General features: G+C 36.0%; 1 protein-coding gene across 2 annotated transcripts in view; it reads left to right on the plus strand.

Moving 5' to 3' along the window:
* LOC150086029 (uncharacterized) overlaps positions 1–13,104 on the plus strand; it is a 125,228-nt gene that overhangs the window by 83,843 nt on the left and 28,281 nt on the right. For both annotated transcript variants that reach the window (XM_090373663.1, XM_090373664.1), the window contains 2 exons: positions 7,300–7,389; positions 11,427–11,523. In XM_090373663.1, the coding sequence (XP_090229789.1) occupies positions 7,300–7,389; positions 11,427–11,523 (187 nt within the window). The remainder of the gene's footprint in view (positions 1–7,299; positions 7,390–11,426; positions 11,524–13,104) is intronic.

A 13,104-nucleotide genomic window follows, 5' to 3' on the forward strand; every position in this document is an offset into this window, starting at 1 on the left:
AGACAGAGTAAAAGAATACAAGAAGGACATTGAAAAAAAGCACAGCAACAAATTCAGACCCAGCTTTCTATACATGGACAGAGGACCACAAATTGGCATTTTTTGAAACATCAGTACTGGCTGCAGACAAATACCATAACCATTGACTCTACAAAGAAGCCTTTTTAATAGGAGCCAAGGATAATATTACCCATAACAGAGGAATTCAGATCGAAAACAGCCACATACACATCTTTAAGAGTAGACTCCTAACCAAAATTTAAAAAAAAGTTAGCACTCTGGGTGTGCCATAACCAAATAACTCCCTCCCCTAACTAAGAAATAGACAATGACCTAGATCATTTCTTACCAACCACCCCCGGCGCCTCCGCAGCCAGGTGGGCAGGAGCAGCAGTGCATAGCACGCGCTTCTTGATTAGACCGGGGTTTGAGCCCGTGCCCACCAAATACGGAGGATGCGGAAAGGTCAGGAATCACTACCGCATATCTCCCGAGCAATATGGCCTTAGTTGCTAATGCTCATAAAAAACAAATAAATAACAAATAACCAACCACCCTATAAACAGATCTTAACTGGTAAAGTTTTCCAACAATTATATAATTTAGTTCATTTATTTAATTTTGGCTTATTCTATTTTATTTTTAACAGTTTTTATTACTATTTATTTAATTTTATCACATGTCCTTGAATGCATATCAGCATTACCCATTAAGCCAGTACCTGCAATAATGATATCCTCGGGGCACAAGTAAACCCTGGGGTCAAGACTATAAAAGATAATCTCTTAGGCTCTTTTCCATCAAACCACCAGGTAACAAGATTAAGTAAACCATAGCATATGTGTGTGTTTCACCCATAAACAAAATTGACAAGTTCTTGTAACCGAAGTGATCTTTTGTGATGGTGATATTGCAAAGACATCAGCTAAGTGTGTACTTATTATTGTTATTTACTATGTAAAAGTTAACCTCAAAGAAAAATTCTTTGAATTAGATCTTAGTTTGATTTGCTAAAACTTTAAATTCTAATAAAAAAAAATTTTAAAATTCCATAATAATAACCCTTAGTTACTGTCTTTGTCACATTTGACCCCATTATATACATAATTTGTTTGTTTGTTATTTGGTTTTTAGGAGCATTAGCAACTAAGGCCATATTGCTCCGGGAATATGCGGCGGGCATTCCCTGACCTTTCCGCATCCTCTGTATTTGGTGGTCACGGGCTCGAATCCCAGTCTTATCAAGAAGCGTGTGCTACGCACTGCTGCTCCTGCCCACCTGGCTACGGAAGCACCTATATATATACATAGTCTTTCTTTGTATGAGTACTATTGTGTTTGTGACTAAACTTTTATTGCTTCTCTTTACATCCATTCCATCATCATCATTATTATTATTATTATTATTATTATTAGCTATGTGGTGCAAGGAAGCCTGAAGCTTATGCTGCACCAGCCAAAAAAAATTTCCCGAGTTACTCTGAGAGAGAGAGAGAGAGAGAGAGAGAGAGAGAGAGAGTGTGCGCGCGTGTCAGAAGTAGAAGGGATTCGCTAAGAAAGAGAAGAATGATGATATCCAGCTCAGGATTCTGGGTGTGCCAAGCCCATACTCACCAGATGTGAACCCCTGGGGTTCATATTAACATTCTTCCTAAAATGTGATTTCCAGACCTATTCAAGGTGCAGCCTCATCATTGCCTTGTACAATGGGATAATCACTTCTTTGTAAGGCAATGGTGAAACTGCATGATATAGTCATTTATGCATCTCTTGTTTCTGTTATGCTCCCTTAACATAAAGTTGTGGCTCTATAAACTGAAACACTGTTTGAAGTTAAAATTGCACATCTTTTACAGAAGTTAGTTAGGTTTGCCTCTCTCTCTCTAAATTTTCTTAAGATATCTCTATAGATGTAATCATTTTCTGTCATGTTATTTAAATCTCTAACCATTACTACCCTTTATTTGTCATTAGTTTCTACTGCTCTTTTTGACATATTAAAAACTCTTCTTTTTTTTTATCCTTTGATTAGGCTGTGCACATTCATTGCACAACTCTCCATCTTAAATTTGCGCACATGATTTTCTGGACAATTCTTCTCAGCCAATTAACCTTTCTTGCAAACAATTTCTAAAAGCACATTCTGTGCATTTCTTATACCATGTCTGACTTCTAGAATAAATTAATTTATAATTATTGTTTAGATACCACTCCCTTGTTTTTAGTTAGTTGAAACAACCACCTCCAAACCTACTTGCAGTGTCTGAGGAGGATTTAGTTCACAAACTTAGTAATCAGTGTGAAATGAATAATGATTAAAAAAGAAGGAAATCTCATTCCTACTCGATCCATTATTTTAACTCTTAGCACTCCTGATTTGCCATCCACAGTAAAAGCTGGCTACTTAAACTGCCGAATTCAGCTGTACATCCTGAATCTTCTTCGTTTTTTTTTTTTAAATGCCAGAAATATGGCACTCTCAGCAGATGTTCAGAGGTCATGCCATCTGTCTTATATGTGGTTCAAAGGATCATACACAAGCAGATTGCCCAGTTTCAACTCCTATTAAAGGAAGCCACCCTGCCTTTTATAAATCATGTGATATGTGGAAAACCGGAAATAAAATTCAAAAATACAAAATTGAACGTAAAGTCACATGTCCTGAGGCACGCAGACAAATTATGTTGACTATGGCCAGTCTATCCTATGCGTCTCACCACCGAAGCTATCTTTCAGCTGCAATTCAAACAGATATGTCAATACCACCCAACACCTCTCTAGCGAACTGGATTAAAGCAACCTTATCAGCTTTTGGAAAAGATACTCCTAAAAACAAAAAATTTTTTTTCTGTTTATACTCCGGCATGACAACCAAGTCAGTAGAGTTTACAATAAATCATCAATACAAATATTTATCGTATTTAGTCACGGGCTTGAACCCCGGTCCACTCAAGGAATGCGTGCTATGCACTCTCGCTCCTGACCACCGGGCTACATCAGTCCTTAACTAAAACCAGCGAAGCAACTAACACTCCAATTAGTATCCCAAATGATACTCCAGTGGTCTCGCATGACAGTGGAAAATTGGAAACTGCTAAAGAAGTAAGAAAACTGAATTGCCAACCAGCAGTAGGAAAGTAGATGTAAACTCAGATTATGAAGAACCCATACTAGAACTTCATACGAATGATACTATGGGTACTGGATTCCCCATCTTCCCAAAAAAAGAATGGAAAAAATGCCCTCCATACAAAAAGCAGTCAGATGAATCATCCTCATCTAAACCTAAATAAATCATAACATCATACAGTGGAACTGCAGAGGACTAAGCAGTCATTCTGATAACTTAAGGGATTTACTTGCTCAATACAGTTCTGTAGGTATATAATCCTGTGTTCAATCCTATGCCTAAAACATTCTTTTCACTCCAAGTTTTGCCAAAATTCTCAAATTATATGTTGTACAGATGAGAAGGTACTTCGAACGAACGGAGGGGTGAAGTGGAAGTTTTTTTTTTGGCTGATGTTGCATAAGCTTGCTTTCTTGCTAATGCTAAGAGTCATGTCTCCTGCTTGTGGAGGAGTAGCTATTGTTAATTGAACATAAAGTGTCTATCTGAAAGCATTTGGGCAGAATAGCCATCTCAAGTTTGCCTTATTAAACTTCCAATTGGATTGTTGATAAGCATTTGGAGTTACCAAGATTTGTATTCAGCAAATAATTGGAAAGTGACCTACCTACGTACAGGATCTACTTCTGCAATTGACTTGTCAATTTGTTCACCCTTCATCTTTCCTGGATGATGTTAGAATTGTTAATTCTAACATCATCCAGGCCAATCCAACCAAGAACCACCCTAGAAGCTGAGGCAGCTCGTATTACAGTTGGTACTTCAGTTACCCTTGTTTCCATTTATATTTCACCATCTCTACCACTTCCCCATTCAGAACTCGACAACCTCATTACTCAACTCCAATTTGTCTTTTTGGCAACTTTAATGGACACCATCCATTGTGGGGGTCCACTACAATGGACATAAGAGGCAAATTGATTGAATAATTTTATGAATAATAATAATCTTAATTTATTAAACTCTGGATCTCCTACCTGCATCCACCTACCTACAGGATCTACTTCTGCAATTGACTTGTCAATTTGTTCACCCTTCATCTTTCCAATCATGACATGTTCAGTATTAACTGAACCCTTTAACAGCAATCACTTTCCAATTATTTGCTGAATACAAATCTTGGTAACTCCAAATGCTTATCAACGATCCAATTGGAAGTTTAATAAGGCAAACTTGAGATGGCTATTCTGCCCAAATGCTTTTAGATAGACACTTTATGTTCAACAAAAATCTATTGATGATGTAACTATTTACATAACCAGTCAGATTCTGACTGCGGCTAATGCTTCCATTCCAAAATCCATGACATATCGCACTCACCAAAATCACTGGTGGAATACAGATTGCTTTAATGCCAAACAGTGGGGGGGGGGAACCATGCTTGGATTCATTTCCACAAGTATCCTACCACTAGTAACTTAATTGTTTATAAAAGACTTGAAGCTAAAGCAAGACAAATTAGATGGAAAGCAAAACGTGATTTGTAGATTGCTTTTACCTTGACCATCACAAAAGACACTGACACATGGCTCATCTGGAGAAGGATACAGGCCCTAAATGGCAAATTTTTTCTGCTGCCTTCTGGAAAAGGAAGATGTGTCTACCTGAAGAAGTTGCTCATGCACTAGCAGAATCATTTTTCACAATGTCTGCTTCTGCCTCCTGTGCATCCTACTTCCACAACATCAAAGCAGATGCAGAACAGTATAAAATCAACTTCTTCATGCACTGCTCCTTCCCACACAACCTTTACATTAATAGAACTTAAAGAATCATTAAATCTTCCAAAGTGCTGCAGGCCAGGATGGTGTTCATTACATTATGCTGAAGCATTTACTTGAAGAGGACTTATTACTCTGTTGATTTTCTATAATTGTATCTTCTCTGAAAATGCCTATACTTCTTCCTGGCACCATTCTTTCATTATCACCATACCAAAACCAGGCAAAGGTCCTTCCCTGGTTCAAAGTTATAGGCCAATATATCTCATGAGCTGTTTGGGTAAAATTTTGAAAAGGATGTTTCATACAAGGTTCACTTGGTTCCTGGAGTCAAAGAATCTCCTGCCAAATCATCAGTATGACTTTTGGAAAACAGATCATCCCTAGACATGCTCATCAAAGCAGAATCTCATATCTGCAATGCCTTTGTCATATAACAACATCTAACATGGTTAACTTAGATCTTGAAAAAGCATTTGGGGCACTATTTGGCGTCATGGTATTATAATTATAATGGATCTTTAGCCTCTAGGATTAAGAGGACAGTTGCCTGAAATAATTCAAAATTTATTGCACCTGCATTCTTTTCACGTCCAATATAAAAACATACTCTCTACATCTAACATTCAGGAGGAATGTGTATCACAGGGTTCAATACTTAGTTCAACAATATTCGCAATTCAAGTTAGCAACGTGACACAGGACATCCCAAAAACCATTGAAACTTACATGTATGCAGATGACCTTACCATTTCCTGTCAGTCTCAAAGTATGAACACCAGCAGATCCAATAGCCATAACCAAAATAGAACCCTGGACTTCATGGAACAGTTATTGACTATCAGAAAAGAAATGCACTGCCACTCACTTCTGCAAGCTATGGGCTTTCCATCCTGATCCTGAAATAGAAATAAACAAAATTCCAATCCCGCTTGTTAATACTGTTAGACTTCTTGGACTGATATTAGTCACCAAGCTAAACTTCCGAGCTCACATCACTCATTTAAGAATCATTTGTCTAAAGCATTTGAATATACTTTGATCAGTCTTGTCTGTGTCATGGGGAGCTGATTGGTGTACCTTACTATACATCTACAAGTTTCTAATTCGTTTCTAATTCATTCATGCCCTAGATTAAGGTTCTCCAGTATACGACTCTGCTAGGATAAGCACATTAGAATGGCTAAACATCATCCATCACAGTGCAAGTCCGAAGCCTTTACCTTGAAGCACATGATCTGCCATTACAACTTCACAGAAAAACATTGCTGTCTTGCTGTGCTGCTAAGATTTGAAGTTTCCCATCCCATCTTAGTTGGGAATATTTGTGTGGGATTCCTTTTATGAGAGTAAGCCACATGAAAACTGGCCTGCATCACTCAGACTTAAAGAACTTCTCCATACTTGGAATGTTGATCTAAGTGACATTTCTCAAGACACAACTCTTCCTGTACCACCCTGGTTACACTTTCTGTGATGGGGAAAAGGATGTTTTATCTTCTTCCAATATCAGACAGTTGCATGCAGCCCATTCTAATCTCAAATATAGTGCCTGCAGTATACACTGATGGATCGAAAACTGACAACGTGGTAGGTGCAGCAGCAATTTCCTCTTCATTATCAGCTACATGCAGTATCTTCACTGCCGAGCTGTATGCCATAAAGTTAGCACTTGACCAGATTGTTGAACATTCCATTTCACCTGCCCTAATCTATACTGACTCTCTCAGTGCAGTCTTTGTCGTAAGGGAGACTTTCTCTTCATGTCATCCCACACTGAAAACTATCACAAATAGTACTCTCCTGCAATGAGTCCAATCAATCAGTAACATTTTGTTGGATACCGGGACATTCTGGAATTCTGGTAAATGAGACTGCTGGCCTTTCCACTAAATAACCTCTTACCACAATCTCACAACACTTTCAAGTTCCCTATATGGATAACAAGCCTGTAATTTGCAAGGCCTGTTATCAAACCTGGTCACAAATCTGGAAAAGTAGTACTAACAACAAACTTTTTTAAATAAAATAAGATCCATAAATAAATAAATATTTATTTAGAATTAAAACTAAAGAACTTTTTGAACAAATACATCTGTTATAGCAATAATTATTATAACCTTATTAACAAATATCAGATTTAATAGGATATAAATGAAAATAGAGGGTTGTCAACTAGCAGACTGACTCTTAATATTCAGTAATCAAAAGTTATTAGGGCCTACTTGTTATATTTTGCTGTATTCATATATTACCCAGTATGAAATGATAATTACTGTATCAGCACTTTTATTTGTTTCTGTAATGTAAAGCTGTGTTTTAGATTGATTTAAAATTTATATTGTACAAAGTTTTTTTTTTTTTTTTTTAAGTACATTCTGAGAAAGTGTATAGGTAACCTTTGTTTTTAGAATTTAACTCTTGAGTTTTACTTAATTTCTTTTACAGCCTGGTGCTACAGAGATACCGTTTGAGCCAGAAATACGATCAACTATTACAAAAGCTGATTTAGTAGTCTTTGTTGAGGTTCTTGAACGAGTAAGTTATGTAATTTATTTATTAGTAGCAGTAGGGCTTTCTTCCTGCCAGAATGCAGAAGTTATAAACTTGTAAAAATAAAAAATATTGCTTTCTTATTATAAGATAAAATGATTTATTATTACTAATACATAAATGATGCATACAGTTGACTTGCACTTTATTTGGAGTGCAATGACATTGCAGCGATTCCACAATAAAATAATTTCCAAGTATAAATTATATGCACATTCACAATGAGTATCTCATGCGATCATCAGGAAGCTCTTAATTTGTTAGCTTCTGTGTTATTGCAATGTCATATGCAGGCATCAGCCATATACAATAGAACACAGAGAGTTACGAGCCTAAATCACACAGCTGGCACAGGATGCATAGGCTTTGATACTGGTTAGTTCACTTATTCACTGGTGTGCATTGTAGTAGGTGTAGTTGAAAGAAAAATATCTGTTTTTTTTTTAATGCACAATATGTGAAAATAGCCTTTAATTTGTGCATTTGATATCATTATTAAAAAATATTCCCCCTTCCCTGGGAAGTTCCCCAGACCCATTGATAGGATGGGATTCTATACCCATTGATCTTCACAGCATTCCAGAAGTTTATTTTTAAGTTAATATTTACATGTTGGGGGATGTTCTGCCATAGTACCTTTGGCTTTAATGATTTGTGTGATTGCATTGTAGAATGGTTTCTACCAATTTTTGGTAAAAAAGCATTAGTGTATAGTATGCTATTCTTTCTTCAAAGCAGCAGTGAGTTTTAGCAATACAGAGCAACTCTTTGGGTGCTATGTGGGTTTGAAATATGCTGCATCCCACTTATTCTCCTGACCTTGTACCCTTGGATTTCTTTCTCTTTCCTGCTCTAATGTCCTTTCTTTGTGAAAAACACTTTTCTGCCAATGATGAGGTGATTTCTGCTGCCTGAGTCATGGTTTTAAGAACAGTCAGAGGACTGTTCTTCAAACCACGCGTATTGAGAGGTGGAAAAAATGTGTTATTTTGTCTGGTGATTATGTTTAAAAAGTGTAATACATGGTTTGTTTCAACCTTCTATCATGACTACTTCTGGGTGGATAGAAATCTTTTTTTTTAACTCTCCTCACAGACCTTGAACATTGCCTATTCTGTAGTTTTTAAAACCTTAGTAGCTTCCAGAATAACTTCCTTAAATGTTTCTCTATTTAGTATTTGTTAAAACCATTTGATCCCATGGAAAAGACATGATATCTAAGACAATTGTAGTCTCTCTTAGTGCAAACAAAAACCTTTTCCTTGACAGTAGTTACTACTTCTTTTAATATATCACTGTGATTACTTCTTGCCAGTGGTTCCTTTATTTGAAGATTTATAATATCTGATGGATCCTTAATGATAACTAGGTCAAGAATATTTCATTCCCGTGTGGCATTTCTAATAATTCATTTCTAATGCCACTAAACACTGATTCAAGACTGCATATATAACTTTATTTACAATAAAATAAAATAAAATATACTATAAAAATATAAAAAGTATATTCAAAAACTGTAATTAAAATAAAAATGTATATTACGATAATAAAATCACTGAAAAGATTAAAATCACTTAAAACTACTATACAAGAGCTTTTGGCAGCAACAGCCTTCATCAGCTGAAATGGTTACAGGCTATCCAACAATATATATATATATATATATATATATATATATACCTAATTCCATCTCAGCAGGTTTGTGATGCCACTACGGCACACGAGCATTGCTAACTTCCCATATACTGGAACCAGAAATGGCTTGGGAACGAACCATTCTAAACCACTGATCCCTCCCTAAAATGAGGGACTTGTAAAGCAGATGAATGTGGCAACCCTTATCCCTATTAATGCTATATCGTCCAGATGAACATATTCATAAGCTCTCTAGCCACTTCCAGTTCCAGAAACCCCTAGCTAGAGTATGGGGAGTGTTATTTGTGTGAAAAAAAGCGTAGATTACACGATTGCCTGGGTGAACATGATAGAGCCATCAGGACGGCAGATTATGGGAGCTCAGCTGTAGCCAAACATGCTTGGGAAACGGCATGGTATTTCAGCCAAAGGAGCATTGGTTGCCGACAGGGCTTTGAATCAGTGTTTAGTGACATTAGAAATGAATTATCGAGTTCCTGATTCCGGAGGCCTTTTTAATGAGGCATTTCTAATATGCTGTTGTAAGAAGCAATCATCCAGCAGTTCTAGAAATTTGCGACCACTAAGTGAGTGACCAGTTCACAAGTTCTACCCATTCTCTGGAAAATTAAAATCTCCCATAATAAGACATTCTGATTTGCTTGCCCATTCTGTTTTGTCTGTAAAGATGTTCATTATACTCGTTATAGTCATCATGTCTGTAACATATTCTTACTCTTATCTTTGTTTTCCCAATATTTGTCATATCATACTGATTCAGTATAGTTATCTATTGGAATATGCTTCTCTTGAATCTGTATGCTTGGTAATTAAAAACATTACCCCTTCCCCTTATCTCCTGTATACACATTCTTATTTACCATACTCAATTATGCATCCAGTATATCATAATGGCATCGTGGTTCTGATATATCTTGATATATGTGTCTTTGTATGTTGAATTAACCAGTACCTCATTCATCAAATTTATTAACTACATTCCAGCATTAGTGTGCAAATGTGAGGGTCTGTCTTTTTTATGTATATTGTGACTCTGACACGCCCCATGTAGTTGCTTATAGAAGTATTTTCTCCAGAAATTTTACTTTCCATTTTAGCCTCCTGTTAATTTAAAATGTCACTGTCATTGGTACATCTTTCCACCATCAGAAGGCTCTTTCTTTTCTGAATCCTCACACAAGAGCTCTTTAAGTGTGTGAAAGTGTTACTTTGACTGATATCATCAGAAAAATGCATGTGAGGGGTGATCAAGTTGCTCTACCCTTCAGGTAGAATTAATAGGATTACAGCAGCAATGAAAGTATTTTTATTTTTAAACCTAGTCAACACTAGCATACTTTTCCCAAAATGATGTTCCAACGCTTTAATTCCTGGCAAAAAAAAAAATTCTTGTGGTTGGCTATCCAATCAGGCACCCACTGCATCCATCACAGAATCATCCACTCCGTTTCACTCCATGCTTTGTTGCTGTGCTCAAGATCAAAGTGATGGAGCATTGTTTAATCCATTGTTATGCATCTGTCACAAAAGTCTTCGGGGTTGGCACAGTACATGGGGAGAAGACACTGACTTTTCAAGACTTGTATGCACTTTGGTTGTGTGTCAGCAACTGGGGCAATCATCTGGCTGCACATTGTTTCAGGCCCAGAGTATCACTCAATGTAGCCTGTACTGTACCATATGACAACTCACTGATGTCATCAACATGTTGAATAGTGACACAGTAGTCCTGCAGGACAGTATCATGGACTTTGTTGAGACTTCTGGAGTGGTAGCAGTTTGTAGCTCTTCCTGCATGTTCATCTTCATTCAACCTGTCACAAATTTAACTTACACAGTACCACCCTTTATATGATGGAGCAGAGTCATCTAGTGAATCCACCAAGTCTTTGTGAATATCAGTCAGAGTCTAGTTCTTTTTCATAAAATATTTGATAACAGGTCTAACCTCCTCCATTTCTTACAGTAGACCATTCTTTGTCAAAATGAAACTTTGTTGCTAAAATGTGAACAGCAAAAACAAAACTGATTTGTAAAATTAATGGATGAAACATGGACAACAGTAAAGCCTCTGGATGCAATTGGCAACATAGTGGGAACCAAAGTTAATGTAGTATGTAGTAGCATCATGTTTTCTGACTTTACTAATTTTTTTATAAATTAGAGCATTGAAAAAATGTTAATGTATCTTGCATTTTTCTTAGTAATATTTTAGAACTGACAAGTTCACTATAGAATGACTAATAGAGCATTTTTTACGATGTTAAGCCTGTTTGAAGAATATTTGCAGTATAAATGGAGAATATTTAAAAAATAACATGTTTAAAGCTTGTTATGTGGTTAATTTTATATTTCTGTATTCAAAGAAAATGCAAAGAGAAGATACTTTACCAATCTCTGAGAGATTTACAACTCGACAGGCATGCCGTTTTGAACTTCCTTGTGATATGAAGAGATTAAAAAGTAAGTATACATAATTTGTGGATATTGTTCACTGTGTTTCGAACACAAGCTCAGCAGTGTATGTCTACATTTATATTAAATGGATAGTTAGTTTTCAATTAATAAAACTATTTTAAATCTTTTATAAATTTAATTTATGTTATTTACTAAGTGTAAGTTATATCATTGCAAAACTGCATTTGTACATTATGAACACAGAATTCCTAATTTTATTGCATGCCAATTTAGTGTAATTCATCTCATAATACTTTAACTAAACTAAATATAACATACATATTAAAATTAATATTAACTAATAATAATTAAACAGGTATTATTGAAGTGTTAATAAATGTTTTTAATCTTAATTTAATCATTGCATTAATAAATATACCAAATTTTCCCATTAATCCCAGGCTTGGATGTTAAAAGCTTGGCATCTTGGGGGCTGCTAACTATATAAATGTGCTAAAACATTAGTAAATAAAATACTGATACTGCTTTGTTCAAAAGAATGCAATAAACCAATGTTATAGTGCATTGTAGATAATGCTAGCACATTCTCCATGGATGATGCACTATAACATTGGTTTATTGATTTGAAATAACTGAGTTGACTGTTATCTTAATTACAGGGGAAGATAAATATAATTTTACTTCTAGAAAACAGACGCCTCCGTAGCCAGGAGCAGCAGTGCGTAGCACACGCTTCTTGATTAGACTGGGGGTTCGAGCCCGTGACCACCAAATACGGAGGATGCGGAAAGGTCAGGGAACGACCACCGCATATCCCCGGAGCAATATGGCCTTAGTTGCTAATTCTCCTAAAAAAAAAAAAAAAAAACCAAACAAACCAAAACTTCTAGAAAACAAAACGAAATGCCAGAGATATTGGCAAAAGATAAGAATTCTTTGTGTAAGCTGGAGTAGTTTTAGAAATGGACTGGGTATAGTGGTAGATAAAAATATTAGAGATAGTATTGTATAAAAGGCAACAGTAATGTCTGTGTGTCACAAGGTGGGACAGATGACAGTAGTTGTTGCTGTTTTAAGTTGTTTTAGGTTTATGTGTACAAGAGCTAATAGGGCTATATTAGATGACAGTAGTAAAAGGGAATTTTGGGAGAGAAGCTGAAGAGTATGCAAAGTGAAAAACTTATTATTGAGAGAGTGGAAAGAACTGTAAATTTGGTTTTGATCAAGCTATAAACAGGTTATGGGAAAGTTATGTGAGATAGCAAAACACAAGCACACACTGTCCTAAAATGCCTTATTTCAAAATTGTCATGTACATGACAGAATGAAGGACATGGAGGTATAAATGTGCTAAAACATTAGTAAATAAAATACTGATACTGCTTTGTTCAAAAGAATGCAATTGCAAAATGAAAGAGAAGCCTATGCTTTCATTCTGCCTTTCCTCCCCTCTAACGTACAATAATTCTAACACATCTGCTTCGTGTATAATGTTAATCATTTTCTGGGGTTCATTTAGTGCCAGCATTGTTTAAATTCACAGCAGTGACTTCACTTTTCAATATTGATGAAAAATGAAATCACTGCTATGAATTGAAGCAGTGGTTTAATTTGCAGATATGCTTT

The sequence above is a fragment of the Mastigoproctus giganteus genome, chromosome 5 (assembly GCF_048544385.1).
Source record: "Mastigoproctus giganteus isolate SK-2022 chromosome 5, ASM4854438v1, whole genome shotgun sequence".
NCBI lineage: Eukaryota > Metazoa > Arthropoda > Arachnida > Uropygi > Thelyphonidae > Mastigoproctus > Mastigoproctus giganteus.